We start from the raw sequence: 20,083 nt of genomic DNA on the forward strand, positions 1-20,083 counted from the left end.
GAGGGAACAATATTGGTTTTTTCCCTGCCCTGGAGGGTAGGATTCAAACCAGAGGCTTCAAATTACAAGAATGGAAATTCAGATTAAACATCAGGGAGGAAAACTTTCTGGCTATAAGAGCTGTTTGACAGAGGAACAGTCTCCTTCAGGAGGCTGTGGACTCTCCTTCCTTGGAGGTTTTTGAGCAGAAGTTGGATGGCCATCTGCCTTGGATACTTTAGCTGAGAATCCTGCTGTGGTGTTTGCCCCTTCCTTTGAAAATGTCTGTACAGGGGAAGAGAAAGAGTTAATAGGTAGACCAATAGAAAAGCCAGAGGGCTTAGCCCAAGGTTTAGTTAGTTAGTTAGTTAGTTAGTTAGTTGGTTGGTTGGGAAAAGGCAGTTGGGAAAGCAGTTGGCAGACAGATGGAAATAGAGAGACAGTGCAGTTGGTTCTTGTGTGAGGGGAGGTAGAAGAGTTAGAGGCAGAATAAAATAAGACTAAGAGGGTAAAGGGTAACAGCGTTTCGAATGCATTTAAAGTTTATTTGTGTTTGCAATAAACCACAATCTTCATTATTAACTTAAGAACCTGACTGAGACTAAGTGATTTACCAGGGAAGACCTGGTTGGTGGCAGCGGATTAGTGGTGTACGGGTCAATAGCCCGTGAGACGACTGGGGGCTCCATACGAACACCATACCTGCATTGCAGGGGTTTGGACTAGATGACTCTTGGGTCCCTTTCAACTCTACGATTCATATGAAGCTACCCACTGTGACCCTAAAGTTTTGGTCCTGGTCAGTGACCGCCAGTCCATTCCCACAAATGTGTATGTAGTGTGGCTAAAATTGGCAGGAAGTGGGGAAGAACCATGCCTGGAGCTCCTTGAGCATAGGTGGGGCAAAATGCGATAATTTAACAATAGCAGAGTCTGAATTTCCTCCTTGCAGGTTATTGTAGAATCATAGAAGTGTAGAGTTGGAAAAGCACCAAAGGGTTCATCTAGTCCCAACCCCTGCAGTGATTCCTGCATTGGAAGGGGTTGGACTAGATGGCCCTTTGCATACCCCCTTCCAACTCTATTATCTCCCCCTTTTTGTTGGCTACAAAAACATAACATCATACATTTAAAGCACATGGCTTTCCCCAAAGACTCCTGGAAATTGTATCTTGTTTAAGATGCTGGGAACGTTAGCTTTGTGAAGGGGTAAGCTACAGTTCCCAAGATTCTTTTTAGTGGGAGGGGGTGTGCTTTAAATGTATGGTGTGTACACAGCCTTTGTGTGCACGTTCTATAAATTCACAGCAGGCATCTCATTGCAGAGCTGCAGCCTGGGAACTGAATTTTTGCAAGGTTCAAGGCAAGGTGGGCTAGTTTGAGCAAGCCACCAACCCCAGAATCCCCCCTCTCCAGTCTTAACACATTGAGGTGGAAAACTGGGAGAAGGGAAGGGTGCATTGAACACACACCACATGTGACGTATTTTTATGGATCTCCTAAGGCCAGGTGTTTCCTGAGCAAAGAAAGAACCAAACTGGGCAGGAGCAAAATGGAAACAATTTTTACTCACCTTCCTTTCCACTGCCTCCCTCCTTTGCACCTCACAAAGGGCTGTCATTTGGGAGAGGGAGAGGGGGCTGAAGTCCTAAGTGCCCCTCCCCCTTCCACCCTCCCAGTCCCCACCATTTATGCCTATTTGTGCCTCTTGACAATTCTGCTGTGTTTTCCTTTCCTTGAAGGAGGGGGAATTGAGAGCCTCCCCTCCTCCCCAATGCAGGTATGTGCCTGTTCTCCATTACAGCTCCATTGGGGCTGAAATATGATCATGCCTGTGTCAGACCTACCAATATATTTATTTATCCATATAGGCTTTTCTCCTTAAGTTCATTATGTCCAGAGGTTTTCAAGCTTTTTGAGTCCACGACTTCCTTGACCGACTATATTCTTTCTGTGGCACCTCTGTGGGGCTCAGAAGCCCAGTTATGTCACCCCTTGCCTGCAGCAGAGCTGGCAGCCTCTCACCCTTTTCCAAACACCCTCCCTTGTGGAGTGTTGCCTCAGTCTCCTCTCCTCTCCCCTCTGCTTGGGAGTCCTCCAGGCAGCTGCTGCTTCTGCCCCTGGTCTCTGAGCTGCCCCCTCCCACCCTAAAGAGAGGTGCCTCCTCACACTGCCCCACAAGGGCCTGGGGAGAGGATGCCCCAGCCTTAGTGACCCAACAGAGACTGGCCGAAGGTGAATGTGAGGCCTGCACCTTACCTTGGGAGGCAGCAGTAGTATCAGTGGGCACTGCCGGGTCTTCATGGTGGAAAGGCTCCCCTTCAGAACTGGGCACTCAGCTTCCAAGTGGGCCTTGCACACAGCAAGCACAAAAAAGGTCAGCACAGTGCCTGCCTGCCTGCCTGCCTGCCTGTCCGGCCTCCCACTTGTCTGTCCATTCCTAACAGCAAGGGCTGGTGAACTGGCTTGCTGGGCTCCCTCACCCACTTGCTTGCTTATGCCGGCTGCCTCAGCTCCTGGCAACCAGCACCCCCTGGCCAGCCCCAGAAGCACCATTTTCCCGCAGAGCTTGTAGCCAGGGCTGCTGCAACAAACAACTGCACAAGTTTTGGGGAGGCAGAGATGGGAGAGGGCATCAGAGGAGGACGCAAGGAAAGAAAGAAAGAAGGGCAGAGGCCAGTGTTGCTTGTGGCACCCCGACTATCCTTCAAGGCACCCCAGGGAGCCATGGCACACTGTTTGAAAACCACTGTGTTAGGCAAAGGATGGCTTGCTATTACTGTAGTAGTAAGTAGTAGTAGTAGTAGTAGTAGTTGCGGTCATCATGTTAATCTCACTGCTGCTTCTAAATTTCAAAATGAAGCAAAAAGCTAAATAAAATACCGTATGAGAAAAAATAAGAAGAGGGAATTTCCCCCCAACCACCCTACTTCATTGGCAGAACTTAAGCTATGTATACACTCCTATTTGCTAGAGTAACTCCCACCACTGGTCCTTGAATTGGTCTACACACAAAGTTAGCCACAATCAACAAACTATGTCTATCCTGCTGTTTCTCATGAAAAAACTGTGTTTTCATACCCTCTGACATTTCTCTGACAAAATAGGGACGTCCCATTCCAGAATGATAATTTTACTATTTATACCCCACACATCTTACTGGGTTGCCCCAAAAGCTGCCCAGAGTGGCTGGGGCAATCCAGTAAGATGTGTGGGATATAAATAGTAAAATTATCACTCTGGAATGGGGCGTCCCTATTTTCATCGGAAAAATGTTGGAGGGTATGCAAGCTATCCTACACTTGGGCCAAGATCAGTATTTAGGTCCAATATCAGCTCTCGGCATCCTTGGGCATCTTCCAGGGCTCCAGAGGTGCTGGGAGATCAGCCCTCTACCACCTTTGCCTAGCAGCAGCAAGCAAACTTAAATTTACCAGAATGCCCTGAAGCAATGCCATCCATCATGGCAGTTATCACCAGGTAATTTCCATGGCTAAGATCCCACCGAGAAAATCTTTGCCAAGAGCCCACTCGAAACTGGAGCCAGTATCAATTTTCTAGACCACAGATGGAAAACCTGTGACCCTCCAGATGTTGTCAGGGCTCCACCTCCCATAAGCCTCAGTCGGCAAGGCCAGGGTTGATAGGAATTGGAGTCCAGGAACATCTAGAGGACCACAGGCTCCCGCCACACAGGTCTAGAGAAATAGAGGCAGCACATGCAACAATAGTGTCTAGCCTCAGTGCCCTATTCACCAGGCATCATTTCAGGCCAATCACTTCTGCCACTCCCAAATTTTGGTCTAGACTTGCTTCTTGAAACTGCTGGAGCAAACAGTGGTGTGATGGAAACAGCATAGCAATGGTGCCATTTGGGGACTAGCAAGAGGCATTAAGATGACTAACTTTGCCTTTTGGTTTCTTTAGGGAAAGAATAAATGTTCTGTTTCTCCTCTGGCAGGAGAAATTTGTTACCCGCATGTGGCTTTTTATGAAAATAATGTTTGCATGTCTATGTTTTGTTTTGTTATTGCCACTGCCACCACCTGTAAAATCAGCTCCTGGCTTTATGGATTGCTGGTTTGTCACACCAATAGGCTGGTTTGCGTGTTTTATACCAAAGACTTCAGCATTTCTTATGCACTTTTGAGTCTTTGATCAGGTTGAGAAGAAAGTAAAGAAAGGAGGATAGGCACAAGAGCCATTCTGCTGTTCGCTGTCAGAGCCAAAGCCTGACTCACAATAGATGTTCAGAGCTAAGGAATGAGTTTCTTGTTACTCCAGGATGCCCAAAATGCTGACTGTTCTCTCCCTCGACATGCAATCCTACTGTGCCACTAACATGTCCAGCTCTGGAAGCTGCCAATTTATATATGAAGCCGAAAGAACACAGGGCGTGATCCAGAAGTACTCCTGCATACACAAAAGTTATTTTTGACCATTTGCAAAGCCATGCAAAGGGGGGAGGGGACTGGCTTGACAGTTGCTTTATGTAAAATCCACTTTTCAACACTTATTTATGCAAACATGTGCCCCTCAACTGCTTTTTACATTGTCTCAGGGCCGAGCTGAACCTTACTGATCTTCCATATTACATCTCCACTGAGTATTCATTCCAATTTATTTTTCAGGAAGCACATAGCATTGAAAGGAGCACTCTGTTTGCACTGTATTCCACTATTGTTCCCAAAAGTGGCTTTTACATTGTGTTAAAGTTAGAATATAATGCAGAACTTAACATTTAAGGAAAAGCCATGAAAATGGAATAAACTATCATGTGAATGCAGCCTAAATCAGCACTGGTGGGATACAGTACTCCAGGGTTTCTGGCAGGAAGTCTTTCCCAGCCTTGCCTGAGCAACTTAAGACAACACATGTGCAAAGTGCACACGCTACCACTCAGCTCAAGCAAGTCATTTCCATAAATTCCAATCTGCAATGTATGGAAAAGTCCTGAATCTGCTGCTCAGGGGTTCAGTTGAGTGACCTCAGGTTCCAGAGTCACAGGAGATGGGGGAGAAAAACAAACCCAACAACAACCAACTCCTCACCACTTCCTCCACCACATGCATATGTTTTCTCTGTCAAGTAAATAAATGAATGTTTCTCAGGTGTTTCTTTTCTTTGGCCTGCAGGAGAGTCCTTGAGCTTTGCTGATGATTTGCTCTCTGGTCTTGGAGCTGCCTGTGTGGCTGCTGGAAGGAGCCATGGAGATATCCCTGACACAAGCCTCTACTCCGTCATTTTCAAGTGTCTGGAGCCTGATGGATTGTACAAGTAAGGAAGGAGATGCGGTGGAGTCGTGGGGCATGGGGAAAAGATCATCCAGTGTCTTGTGCACATTACTTCTCGCATTTCAAAGTCTGTATGGATTGGAGGCTGCCCAACCCAACCTCAGTCTGTCCTTAGCCAGTCACCATCTGTCTGTTTCTTATTGATAACTAGTTCAAGGGGTGGTGCTTCCTCTCAGCTTCCTCCTCCTTCTCCCAGCTTTGTAGAAGGGAGAAAGATGTGAACAAAAGCAAAATTAATGGCCTCTACCTCTAATGGACTCTGGCTCTGCCTGCCATTGCTCAGGCTCCACTTATTATTGGCCTCCCTGCCTTCCGCCCTACCAGTCCCAATGGGCACCAACAACCACTTTCTGTATGGCAGTAGCAACAAAGGGCTGAAGAGAAGCAACTGTCCTATTGTTTGCTTCTTAAATTAGAAATGAACCACTTTCCCCCTCAAAATAAACTGAAAAGTGGTTTACAATAAAATAGACTTAACACTAAAACTATCAATGCAATTGTTCCCTTAGAGGTTGTTAATCCAATCACAGTCAAGTCAGCTCCTTGGTACTCCAGAGAGCTGCAGACTGTGAAATGGCCAATGGTGGAGGAAAGTTTGTGATGATTGCAACTGAAGATGTACAGAAAGCCAATATAGGACTTACTATGTGAGAATGGTGGTGGCAAAGGAAGCTTACTTCTCTGTCATCATTGCATCTGCAGAATGCCAGCCATCGTAAAACTTTTCTGTAGTGAAGAGCCATTGAGTCAGGAGTTAGATACAAGGCTGGCCCAAGACATTTTGGCACCTGAGGAGAACCACAAATTGGTGCTCTCATTGGTGCTGCCAGGGAAGAAGGGATGAGTGAAAATCTAAAACAGGAAAATGGGAAGGGGGGAATAGAAATCTACCTCAGGATCTGCTGTCTTATGGATCCTGCCACCTGAGGCAGTTGCCACACCTTGCCTCATGGGTGGTTAGCCCTGGTTAGATAATAAAGAGAGCCCTCAAAGAGCCAAGGTGACCAGTTTGCATTGCATTATGCAAATAAAACCACTCATATCCTTTCTAAATTTAATGCCACAGATTGGGCAGATTCAAAGATGGATATAGGAAACCATCTGGTTGTGATGATTTGGATACTTTCTTAATGTATCCTCCAAGCAGCTTGCTCGTGGTATGGCATGGAAACAGTCCTGGTCATAGATGATTTACACCAGTAAATGAATGTGGGGTATGTGACCCTGTTGTTTCGAATGGAGCTCTTAGTGACCTTTGATACCATTGACTGTGGCATCCTTCTGGGCTGTCTTGTTAGTTTGGATCAAGGAAACACCAGTTTTTGTAGGCTGTGGTCTCTCCTGAGAGAATGGACCCAGTATGTGGTGCTGGAGGGACTTCTGTTCCACCTCAAATCACTCCTGTCCTTCAACCAAAATTGCTAAAATGCACCTGCCAAGTTTGCAGCCTGCAACCTGGGGATGTATTTCAGCTCAGTAGTGCCTTGGGTGCTAAGGTCAAAAGCTTTGTCAGTTTGGAGAATCCTCTTGCTAAAATGGGTTACCTCCCCTGTTGGAGTCTGTGCGTCTTTGAATGCTTGGAACCCCAAGTGGGGAAAATGCTGTGGTGCTCAGGTCCTACTTTCAGGCTCTCAAGAAGCATCTGTTTGGCCACTGTGAGAACAGGATGCTGGACTAGATGGGCCACTGGTCTGATCTAGCAGGGCACTTCTGAGTTTTGGAAAACAAGTCCAGGAATCTAGGTGTCCAGAGATATGGCCCCCTGCATTAGCCTTCTGCTGTGACTATCATTTTTCTTACAACTTGCTTGGTAAAATATTGGGGGTGGGGGTTGATGGAAGAGAAGAGTGCTTTAATTTGCCTGAGATTTAAGACATGAAGTACAGAATGAAACATTAGACTGGAAAGATGTTTGGAAGGGGTGGGGGACAACCCTGGAAAACAATAGGAGAATATCAGAGCAGCCTCGGATAATTAAAACCCATTGTTGGAATGAATAATTCTCCCCCCTGCTTGGAACCGCAAAGGCAATTAAACCTGCGAACTGGCAAATCTACCACCACTGGCAAACTTTTCAGGCTTTGTTAATACTTTCCTTCTGCACCTCTAGCCAACTCCACAACCATTGGCTCCCACCAGCACCACTCTCAGGCCTCCCCCACAAACTCTATTACATATGTTGACATGATCTTTAAAAAGGAAATGGCTTTATTACACTTTGGTTTACGAGGCACGGCAGCTCTAACGCGTGCTTGCCATTTAATAATTTTTAATGTTTCCTTTTTAAAAAGGCGTGTGTGTGTGTGTGTGTGTGCGCGCGCGCACGCACACACACACAACCCTTCTGATTGTATATATTAAGAGTCAGGCTGTTCTGAAAAGGTGCCCAGCATGAATGTGGAAAACACAGCACAACCTGGCAGTGATTTGCTTCTAGTAAATTGTTCAGTCGCTATCAGTTGCTGCATACCCTCCAACATTTCTCCGATGAAAATAGTGACATTCCATTCCATAATGATAATTTTACTACAGGGGTCAGCAAACTTTTTCAGCAGGGGACCTGTCCCTCAGACCTTGTGGGGGGCCAAACTATATTTTTGGGGTTTTTTGGGGGGTGTATGAATGAATTCCTATGCCCCACAAATAACCCAGAGATGCATTTTAAATAAAGGGACACATTCTGCTCATGTAAAAACATGCTGATTCCCGGACCATCCACGGGCTGGATTTAGAAGGCGATTGGGCCAGATACAGCCCATGGGCCTTAGTTTGCCTACCCATGTTTTACTACTTATACATCTTACTGAGTTGCCCCAGTCACTCTGGGCAGCTTCCAATATATATAAAAACATAATTAAACATTAAGCATTTAAAAAACAACAACCCTTCCCTATACAGTGGTATCTCGGGTTACATACGCTTCAGGTTACACATGCTTCAGGTTACAGACTCCGCTAACCCAGAAATAGTGCTTCAGGTTAAGAACTTTGCTTCAGGATGAGAACAGAAATCGTGCTCCGGCGCCACGGCAGCAGGAGGAGGCCCCATTAGCTAAAGTGGTGCTTCAGGTTAAGAACAGTTTCAGGTAAAGTATGGACCTCCAGAACGAATTAAGTACTTAACCCAAGGTACCACTGTATAGGATTGCCATCGGACACCTCGGGAGTCAAATAGCTCCATACCCTCCAACATTTCTCTAATGAAAATAGGGACATCCTAAGAAAAAGCAGGACATTCCCGGATCAAATCAGAAACCAGGATGGCTTCTCTAAATCAGGGGTGTCCCTGGGAAATGGGGGCACCTGGAGGGTCTGTTGCTGACTCCTCAGTTGCCATGGTATAAGAAAAGGAGGGGGAGAAGGAAGAGGTGGGGTTGTGTTCTTCCTCCTCCCAAATACATTGAAAGGAAGCAGCACAGCGTAGGCTTGCCCTTCATGATACACGTGGCATGAGAATTAATTCCCCCCTGTTGGGCGTATTTATTTGTTAACTCTATCCATATATACCACTCAGCAACAATGTTTTCAGGGCGGATAACAACAGCATTTTTAAATTCCATAAGCAGAATACAGAAGGGAGATAGAAACAATTTCAACCTGAGGGCCACATTCCCTTCTGGGGGCCACTTGTCAGTGGTGAGGCAAAAGTGAGCAGAAATGTGGGTGGAGCAACAAATGGAAATGTTACGTGTTTGTGTGTGTGTTCCAATCAGTTATAGATATCTAGTTTTCTATAAATCTTATCAGTCTGCATGGTGCATTATCTGTCAGAATAATACCAACTATACTAGGGTAAATTGTGCCACTGGAGCTTATCCCTGTTCCAAACTCTGTTCAGACTGAGCTGGCCCAAGCCTGGCAGATGGAAAATAGTTTTGCTTACCGTGTCCTTTTTGCCAGTGTAACTTTCACTGGGTTGCTAAGTCATGTGACAGAGCTGAACGGAATTTGGAATGGAATGGAATTTGGAATAGGGGCCTGCCTCCCTTGCCCCACCCTGCCCCCACTACACCCCTGGAACTTTTCAGCTATGACTCTTGGGGACCTGCTTACTTGCAGGCCTATTCCACCTGGGCATAGGAGGGTGGGGCCAGACTGATTGCCGCAACTTCATGTATGGCTGATGCATTGATAGACAATCCATCAATGGTCTCCATTCCTCCTTAAACACTTTGTCATTATTCAGGTAGGTAGCCGTGTTGGTCTGACGTAGTCGAAATATATAAAAATATATAAAAACTGTCCAGTGGCAACTAAGTTTGTTCTGGGTATAAGCTTTTGTGTGTATCTGAAGAAGTGTGCATGCACACGAAAGCTTATACCCAGAACAAACTTAGTTGGTCTCTAAGGTGCTACTGGACATTATATATATATATATATATATATATATATATATATATATATATATCGACTTTGTCATTATGTCCTCTTAATTTGGCAATTAATTTCACCATTTCAGCATGAGTCCATCAGTTTCATAAGCCATTTCCACTTCGTTGATAATCCTTCCTCATTCCACCTCTGTGCATATAAAGCTCTAGCTGCTGTTGTTGGGTACATAAATAAATAGTCAGCTTTTTTGGACTTCTGTCCCCATTATTCCTAGCAAAAAGGATCCTTTCTGATTCATTATATATCATTTCCCCAAATCCCTTCATCTTTTCACAGGAACACCACATAGTTGAACTTCTTCATCAACACAGAATGTGTGCAGCCAATGGGGCTCAAAATATGTTAGACAACCAATTATCTCCTGGGCACCTTCGAAGGTGTCCTAAGAACATAGTAAGAGCCCTGCTGGATCAGCCTAGTGGCCCCTCATAGTTCTGCTTCCTGTTATCACGGTGGCCAACCAGATGCCTCTGGGAAACTCACAAACAAGACCTGAGTGCAAAAGCCCTCTGCCCACTTGTGACTCCCAGCAACTGATATTTAGAGGCAGGCCACCTCTGACAGTGGAGATAGAAGATAGCCATAGCAGCGAGTAGCCACTGGCAGAGGAAGAGGAGTGCGGGAGGAGCACACCGCCCCTGGCAGCACAATCCCGGTAGGGTGCCATTGCAGCTGCCACCTCGCCTGCGCTGGGCACCCCACCCCTGCAGGCAGCGTGCCCCGCCCCAAAAATGCATGTCACGCCCCTGTGGGCAGTGTGCCACACCCCCAGGACGCGTGCCAGCCCCGCCCCCACCTGCTCTCTGCCACTGCTAGTAGCCACTGATAGCCATACCCTTCTCTTTCATTCCTGTATGTGCTCTTTTTTCTTCCTCTGACGGCAGTCCTCCCTTCATGGAGGATGCTGAAAAGCTAAATGTGTCCAAAGGGAATGATTTCATGCCAAATGTTCTTGTTATCACTGGCAACATCAAATCACAAGCAAAACACTTCAGAGTAACCTTAGTGTTACCATGAGCCAAATGGCCAAGAAGCCGGTGTGGAGGCAGCCGTAAAAGGAATATCTTTAAAACCATTTGGCATGTTCTCTGCTGTGCTCTGTGATGACAACAACTGGTATAAAAGAATGTCAGTTTCCCAGTTCAGGAAGGCTGGAGCTTGGAGCTGGGGTGAGAGATGTCGCTTCAGTAATGAAGCAACCCAGACTGAGAGCTAGTTCAGGAACTCCACCTTTCATGGCTTTGGGTCAGCCCCTGATCCAAGCAGATGTTCCCATGCACACCCCCTTCCTCCTAAACAGCCTCACAGGCAACTAGCTGGGCACTTGGGCTGCTGCTCACTGTTTCCTCTGCTTCTGTAGCCTTGGGGGAGATGAGGGGAGGGATCTGAAAGCCAGCCACGAACTCAGGCAGCTTTTGTGGAGGTGTCCAGCCCTGGTGTTGGGATGTTTGGATCTGATGGCTTCTCAAGGTCATTGGCAACATGGAGATCTGCTGAAGGGTTCTGCTCTCCTTCCTCCTCTAAGGAGGAGACCTTGGGTTCAAGGACAGGGTTCAACACTGACATAGATATGGATATTTAAATACCTGAAGCTGCATTATAGTTTCAGGGCATTCAGTTCATCCTTTGTAGTATTATCTACACCAGACTACAATTCCCATCATCCCATCATCCTGAACCTCTGGCTGTGCTGTCTGTGATTTGAATTGGTGCCTAGCACCATCTGGGAGCTTGAGGAAATGCCAAGATTTGCAGGGTGAATCTAAGAGGGTTTGGGAGGCAGCTTCAAAACAGCCAAATGTGGACTAATCATCCTCAGTGACCACAAAATGCCAACTAATGGTTGGGGGAGGGTGGGATGGAGAACTGAATGAGAATGTGAATTGAATGTGGTATCCTGGAAGATATTGCTGCAGCTGCACTTGTCTATTTAAATGTGCTTAACACACACACACACACACACACACACAGAGAGAGAGAGAGAGAGAGAGAGAGAGATTTGTTCTTTTTTTTTACCCTCAGATTTGACCCATTTAAATTAATGCACATGGCTAACTTAGGTCACTTAATTTCAGTGGGTCTACCTTAAGTAAAACCTAGTTGGCTATAACCCAGATACCTTTTTGGTTCTCACTGGTTGATAGGTATGCTGCCTTTGAGTGCACTGATTTATTTGTCCTGCCTGCAGAATAGTGGAATAGTAGGGGTACATGAGATATCTGGAGGCAATAGTGAGAGGGGGTGAGGGAGCAGGAACTGAGGAAAAGGAGCATGCTGGCATCAGGATCAAACAGATGTGTGCAGTCCTAAAAATGAGTAGCCTTCTCAAGACATCCTGAAGGCCTCTCCACTCTCAGAGGTGCTTTGATGTTAGTTCTGTTGCAGCAAAACCCACAGCACCCAATAAAGCTTATAGCTGATGCTGCCTTCACCTCCCCAAAGTGTCACCCTCCCCAAAAGCATTGACGGATGACAGTTCCAGTGGCTGTCCAAAATCTGTCCAAAATACAGCCCATAAACATTCACACACATACAGAGAGAGAGAGCTTCATATCAAACACAGTTGAAAAGGAAGCATAGGTTCCTCCAGTTTCCCAACACTTCAAAAGTGACAACAGCCTGAGCTGTGGAACGTGAGGCCAGCGCTGTGATCTGAACCTCTGCAAACATCTCAGAAACAGAGGCTCAAGAGGTATGTTTTTGTTTTGGCCTCTGTCTCATTTCCTCCCTATTCCCAAATGACTTCCCCATTGCTTATTTGCTTCCACCACTTGCTATCACCAGAAAGGCATACTCTACCTCTCACCAGAGCCCTTCCCTTTCCCAGCAGTTCCTCAGGAGACTTTAGTTTTGCAGCCACCTCTCAGGCATGCTGGACCGTATTGTCCTGTGCCCCAAACCCAGCCCCAATTTGAATAATATGATCTAAAGTCAGAAGGGGGTTGCTTCAGAAACCTATGTGGATTCCATCAATATTATCTAACCTACGGTCCATTTGCATCGTCCTGCTTCGACTTACCTCAAGTAATTAGTCTGCGCAACTGACTGACTCTTTCCCTCTTCCCTTCCCTTCCCCAAGCCTATTTCCTTCCTCAGATCAAAGCTGGGCTTGAGGTTTCTGAAAACAAACAAACAAACAGAGGCTGGTTGATTTCTCTGCTTTTTTAGACTCTATCATTTTAAAGAAATAAACAAAAACATTATTCTCTTCCCCTTCCCCATGCTTTCACTCTCTCTTATGAAAAAGCAGTTGGGCAAAAATATGTTCTCTTTCATATTGGAGCTGTCTTACCTGTAGATTAGGGCTTGGAGAACCTGTGTCCCTCAATATGACTACATATTCCAGCATCCCTGAACATTGGTTGCCTGGGCTTCATGGGAGTTGTAGCCCAGTAACATAATGGAGAGAAACAGGTTCCTCTCTGCTGCATCAATTACTACTAGCCACATGGGCTGTGTTCCACCTGCACTGTCAGAGGCAGCATGTGTCAAGTACCAGCTAGGGAAGGGGAAATCACACAGATAAAATGTGTAAATGGAATGGAAGTCTAACAGTGCAATCCTATGCATACCCACTAATGACCTTAATTGTCCCATGCACCATTCTTCCCCACTCTTCAGATGGTTTAATTTTACTTGCTTCAAAAAGTGGCAAGCCAGACCTGCAGAATTTGAGCTTATTCTGCTCAATGAGGGCCTGGACCCTCCCTCCCTCCCTCCTCTATTTTCAATTGCAGTTTCTTTGGAAGTGGGGGAACCTCTGAGAGGGGGTGAGCTGTAGAAGGGATGCTGCTTTGTCTGCAGAAGGTCTGACGTTCAATCCATGACATCTCCAGGTTGGACTCCTGTAAAACCCTGGAGAGCTGTTGCCAGTCAGCATAGATATTACTGAACCAGATGCACCCAGCAATCTGACTCAGCTTCCTATGTAACTGAAAGGTGTCAAGCCTGCCAGCAATATGCAGTAGTAAATTTATAAGAGTAGTAGTAGTAAATTATTTGCACTTGGAGAGGCCCATAAACTGGGTCCCAGAATGCCAGTTTTGGGGCCTCCTTTAATGGAAGCAGTGGTCATTGTGTTGGGCAGCAGAGGCTTCTAAAGGCCTCTGTTCTGCTTAGCCCATTCTTTGAGAGATGTCTGTGAACAAGCTAGCTAGGCTGTTGTCTACCTGTGATGAGAAATGGAGGCTCTTCCTGCAGAAAAGGCTCATAAAGGTCAGTTCCTTCTGGCTAAATCCTTGGACCACCTGCTCTGCATTCAGAAAACTTCAATCCTTGTCACCTCTGGGTGATAGAATTTGGTAACAGGAATTGTGGGGGGAATCATTGCCAGAAAGCAATATGGGGGGGGGGCAGTGGCGTAGCGTGGGTTGTCAGCACCCGGGGCAAGGCAAGTAATTTGCGCCCCCTAACCCGTGGATTTATGCCCCCTATCCCGTGGATTTGCGCCCCCTAACCCTAACCCCCAGATGTTGCGCCCGGTGCGGCCGGCCCCCCCTGCAGCCCCCACGCTACGCCACTGTGGGGGGGGGGGGGGGCTAAAAGAGATTAGAAGAACAGATGGTACCCCAGTTCCTGCTCTCTCTTCCGATTGCTTGCCATATTACCCCAGTGCTCCACACTCCTTTTCCAAATCAATTTCAGTATTTTGGAGTTGGAACCAAAAAAATATCAGGGTATTTAGCATGGTAGGTTGAAGAGTGTATAAGCCAAGGAAGCTCAGTAATGTCTACACTGACTGGCCAGCAGCTCTCCAGGATTTCAGACAAGGAAGTCTTTCTCAGCCCTACCTGGAGATGTTGGGACCTTCCTCAGACAGATGCTGTGCCCATGAGCCCCAGCCCACCATGTGTATAAGCGAGCTGCCCTATACCAGGAGAGGCTGTTCCTTTCCACTCACTTCCTTCTGAACAATGCACTTCTATGAGTTGTCAGCCTATTGAACCTACTTCAGTGTTCCTAGAATGGAGCCATAAACTGGATGCTGAGAGAATGGAGTTGGGATTTATTTGCAGGAGAGGGAGACATCATGCCCCACTCCATCTCTTTCTGCAACCCACTCCTCTCCTTCCAACAATACAGGCGGAAGAGAAGTGTCAGTTGCCACAGAGTTCCTGCTTCAAGACTACATTAGCTGTAGGTTAGATTAAATCCCAGCATTTTGCTTTATTTACATTCCTGCACGACCTTCCTAATTTCTGGTGCTTCTGCCAAGCGCCGGCCTACATGTTACTGGAAATAATGCAGAAGCTATCTCATGGGAGACCTCAGTCCTTCAACCTCCTGCTGCACATTTCTCTGTGCTGGGCCAGATTGGCTACTTCACTGTGGAGCTGACCTGCCCCACTGTGCAAGCATGTCTAAGAGGCACTGCTGGGGGAAGGTGTGATCATACAGTCATGCATCATTACCTCCAGGAGACAATATCTTGGAAGCCTTCACTGCCTCGGCCAGTGCCGTTTTGCTCCTTTGCAGGCAGCAGAGAAAGGAAGGTTGTGTTGCTTGAATGGCAGTGGCTAGGAGATCTCAAAAAGGAAATGCACCATGTTGTACTCTAGCAGGCTTAAGTTGCAGAGCATTTGGAGGATCTGTTAGATAGTAAGAACAGTTTGCCCATGGAAACAGTTCCTGGAGGCAGTCCGGCTCTCTCACTTTGCTGATGTTCTCTAGGCAGAGATTAGCAGCCATTGGTTGGCAATGCTGTCCCTCTGGAATCCTTTCGTTGAGCAAAATGCTGGACTGCATGGCCTTTCATGACCCCTTTGAGCTCTGAGATTTTGTGCACATTGGCAAACACTAGAAAATTCTTGATGACACCCAATGCAGCAGAGCCCAGTGTGACTCCCTGTCAGTGCTGATCAAGGTACTTCACTTGCAGGAGAACAATGAGAAGCTCACTTGCTCCCACTTTAAGTCCTACACCTAGTGCCACGTATGAGGTCAGGTGTAGGCAGGTGGGTGTGGTTTGGGAGGGGGAAATAGCTTTGTGGGCCAAACAGGAACCCATGTTGGGCCTAATTACACCAGCAAGCTGGAGGTTTTCACTATACACAACCATCAAGTTGGGTCAGATAAAGAGAACAAACCAAGAGCCCAAAAAGACTCTCTTTGCTCAGTCCCCCTCATGCAGGAAACTTTCTACCACCCTGTTCTATGGACCAGGACTGAATCCTGGAGATCCATAACTTTGAGGTATGTATGGTGCGTCAGAACTTTCAAGATTGTCCCCTTGCCATTCATTGCTGTCATAGGCTCCCAAACTAAGTTCATTGGCAGTCAGGGCAACCATTGATCTTAATTGCTGCTGTAAGCCAATCCTGATCACACCTAGCCCTTTCAGAACTCTCAGTCGCCACCATCCTTCCTGTCTCTGCTTTGTACCACCAAGTTTTCCTGGCTGGCTGGAACGTGACCTTGAACTCCGGCTTGTCTGAATGAAGATGTGTATGTGTGAGCATGAAAGCTGACCTACAGTACAAATGTATGTGTGTTGCTCTGCCCATTTCGGCCTCAAGCCCTGCCCACCACTGGACCTTGAAAGGTTGCCCAAAATGTCTCCCTCAGACAGAAAGAGGCTTCCCATCCCCTGATGTATTTTTAATAGTAGGGCCATTCCTGAATGTCTCTTGTAGCCCTGTCTCCAATTCTTAGAGTAGGAAAAGAAGCTGAACTTTTAAAGTTCCCTTTCTTCTTCCTGCTCCCCACAACACACTTGGACTTGGACTTGGACTTTTCTTTACAACATCACAAATGAAATAACATTCTTTGCATTTTTGTTACGAAGCTTGTAGAATTCTCCACCCAGCCCCCCAGCCATGTCCAAAGTGTGGATGTGTGTGTTGCCTTGGTCTGATGCAGGAGGACAGGGGAAGCAAGTGAGATATGATTTTGGCTTTGAACTAAAGTGGGGAGGACAAATTAGCTGAGACATTTAGATATATTCCAGCCAAGGAGAAGAGAAAATTGCTGATTGCTTTCCCTTTCTGCGAAATGTTAGCAGTTCTGTCTGTTGATAGTTTAATAACCCTTCATTAGTCATTAACCCTCCATCAGAGGTAGAACAACTCACTGGTTTTATCTCAATTCCTTTTTTCCCCTATGCCTCCTCCATGTCCAGCAAGCTAATGTAATTAAACAAAACATTTCCTTAATCTTATATCTATCCAAGAGAGTGGAGGGAGGGAGATATCTAAGTCAGAGGCAGCAAAAGCTGTTGGTGATTTCACTTTCTGCATAACCCATAAGTGTTCATTCCATAGCATCCTCCTTAGTGAAGGAGTATTTATTGATGTTTGGCAACCTTATTCCCATTCCTGCTAAGGCTAAAGTGGCAGGATTCCCTCCCCCTGCCCCATGGAGTAGAGTTGATGTCGTTAGAATTTTTCATTTTTCCAGCGTTTAGTTCTTCCTGTTGTGAGGAATAGCAAATGGTGAGAAATGTACCCATGGATTCGGCTGTGCTGGCCAGCATATCAAAAAAAGGCACAACATTGTTTTTTCTGCTCAAAGTTGTGAACTCTGTAGCGCAAACCCACAAGAGGGCAGTGTCATAGAAGCTGTGAGAACAAGGCTAAGTCCCCTCCTCCTTTGTAAAATATGAATACACAGCTGCTTTACACTATCAGATCACTGGCACATTTAGTTTAGTGCTAAATGAACCTGGCATCTTCTGCATGCAAAGCTATGTGCTCTACTATTGAGCTGGAATGGGCAACACCAGCAACTTCAGTTTTTCATTTTTCCAGTCTTGAGTTCAGTTCTCCATATTTCCACATCAATTGCATTTTTCTTATAAAAAAGATCTCAGGAAAATTCATCAGCAGTTTAGCGTGAATTTCTCAAAATATACACATTTCTGTATGCAATTTTGCCTAATATACAACTTTTCTTGTGCAAAGCAATTTCCTCTAATGTAATGCACTTTGGTATGTTATTTTCCCTAATACAATTTATTAAATATATGCCCCAGCCTTCCTCCTAAAAGGAACCTAGCACAGCAAGCAACAAGTGTTAAAACAATAAAACATGTTAAGACCAATCTCAGTACAAATGCAGACTGGGAAAGTTCTCAATTTAGGTGGCTTGTTGGAAGAGGAAGGTGATCAGTAATATATATATATATATATATATATATATATATATATATATATATATATATATATATGCTTTCGTAGATTTTCACGGGTACAGGAATGCAGGTTTTGGTGTCCTCGGGTGTCTTCCCGTGTAAAAGTTGGGGTGTCTAGGCGACGTTTCGACGAGGTCTCACTCGTCATCTTCAGGCTGGTGCTTTCGGCTTCTTGTTACTGGAACAGAGCAGGATCTCAGTGTTTGAGTTCCTATAAATACTGTTGAAGGTGTGGTGTATAGCCTCCAATGTTCTGGGCAGAGAGGAGGTTCCCAGGCTAGTGTGCCTTTTCTTCTTTTGTTCCTTAATTACTTGAGGGATATCTTGAGTGATTTCTTGAGTGATATCCTGAATCCCACTTAGGTGGGTCATTAGGTGTGGATTAGTTGCTCAAGCCTTTGTGTCTTGAACTCTTGAACTTTGTGAAGAGTTTTTCTGAGAAGATGGCTGTACTGCATTTGGTTGTGCTCTGGCTTGGCTTCGTGTATAGGGGCGAGCTGTGGTTTTGTGGCCTGTGCCAGCCAGATCTGTGTAGGGGTTGCGGGGGGGTGCAGCATCCAGAGGTGCCACCATGGTTTGGCTACTGGATGGTGTCTGTAATTTATCTGTGGAGAGGGTCTGGGTTTGGGTCTGGTGTGGTTGATTGGTGATGGCGTTCTGTGTGCCTCTGGATCTGGTGTCAGATTTTGTGGGGAGGGCTAATTTCCAGATGTCTGGCAAGCGGGATGTGTCGTCACGCTTGTTCATGTTGTGAGGGTGTTTCTCTATCTCGATGGCTTCCATGATTATTCTCTTGTGGTGATGTTCCATGTTAAAGAGCAATTTGGAATCTGCAAAATTAATTTCGTGTCCTGTTTCTTTCATGTGTTGGAAAAGAGAGGAAGTTTTTTCTTCTTTTTTGACGGCATTCTTGTGTTCTGCGATACGTGCATTTATTCGTCTGTTTGTTTGTCCAATGTACGTGGCTGGGCAGACTTTGCAGGGTATTTCATAGACCCCTTGGTTTTCCAACTGGATTTTATCCTTGGGGTTTCTGAGGATATTGGCTATTTTTTGGTTGGTGCAAAAGGCTGTTTTGATATTGTGTTTATGGAGGATTTTGCTAATTTTATCTGTAGTGCCCTTGATATAAGGAAGGAGGGCCATGCCATTGTTTTCTTCTGTGTCTTGGTTTTTGGGGGGTGTTTCTTCACCATGGTGGCACCTCCGGATGCTGCACCCCCCCGCAACCCCTACACAGATCTGGCTGGCACAGGCCACAAAACCACAGCTCGCCCCTATACACGAAGCCAAGCCAGAGCACAACCAAATGCAGTACAGCCATCTTCTCAGAAAAACTCTTCACAAAGTTCAAGAGTTCAAGACACAAAGGCTTGAGCAACTAATCCACACCTAATGACCCACCTAAGTGGGATTCAGGATATCACTCAAGAAATCACTCAAGATATCCCTCAAGTAATTAAGGAACAAAAGAAGAAAAGGCACACTAGCCTGGGAACCTCCTCTCTGCCCAGAACATTGGAGGCTATACACCACACCTTCAACAGTATTTATAGGAACTCAAACACTGAGATCCTGCTCTGTTCCAGTAACAAGAAGCCGAAAGCACCAGCCTGAAGATGACGAGTGAGACCTCGTCGAAACGTCGCCTAGACACCCCAACTTTTACACGGGAAGACACCCGAGGACACCAATATATATATATATATATATATATATATATATATATATATATATATATATATATCTGTGTGCATTTCTTGGCTGAATGCAGTTCTTCAGTCAAAGTGAGCCAAATTTTGAAGAATGGGTGGATTTTGGTTTGTGTATTGCTTCAAAAGCATGTTTGGTAGATTTGCCTTTCTCCCCCATCTCTACCACAGAGCCATCCTTAAAGGTAAAGGTAAAGGACCCCTGACAGTTAAGTCCAGTCGTGGACGACTCTGGGGTTGCGGCACTCATCTCGCTTTATAGGCCGAGGGAGCCGGCATTTGTCCACAGACAGTTTTTTCTGGGTCATGTGGCCAGCATGACTAAGCCGCTTCTGGCAAAACCAGAGCAGCGCATGGAAATGCCGTTTACCTTCCTGCTGGAGCAATACCTATTTATCTACTTGCACTTTTGAGCATGCTTTCGAACTGCTAGGTTGGCAGGAGCTGGGACCAAGCAACGGGAGCTCACCCCGCCACGGGGATTCGAGCTGCCGACCTTCCGATCGGCAAGCCCTAGGCTCAGTGGTTTAGACCACAACACCAATTTATGTACGTTCCCTCTTCTGCCCATGCCCCATC

The 20,083-nt window shown here is 46.1% G+C and overlaps 1 protein-coding gene across 3 annotated transcripts in view; it reads left to right on the plus strand.

The window, feature by feature from the left end:
• Positions 1 to 20,083, plus strand: part of ASTN2 (astrotactin 2) — a 682,965-nt gene that overhangs the window by 633,861 nt on the left and 29,021 nt on the right. For all 3 annotated transcript variants that reach the window (XM_028714606.2, XM_077922442.1, XM_077922443.1), the window contains exon 20: positions 5,115 to 5,256. In XM_028714606.2, coding sequence (XP_028570439.2) covers positions 5,115 to 5,256 — 142 coding nt within the window. The remainder of the gene's footprint in view (positions 1 to 5,114; positions 5,257 to 20,083) is intronic.

The sequence above is a fragment of the Podarcis muralis genome, chromosome Z (genome assembly GCF_964188315.1).
Source record: "Podarcis muralis chromosome Z, rPodMur119.hap1.1, whole genome shotgun sequence".
In the NCBI taxonomy this organism is placed as follows: domain Eukaryota; kingdom Metazoa; phylum Chordata; class Lepidosauria; order Squamata; family Lacertidae; genus Podarcis; species Podarcis muralis.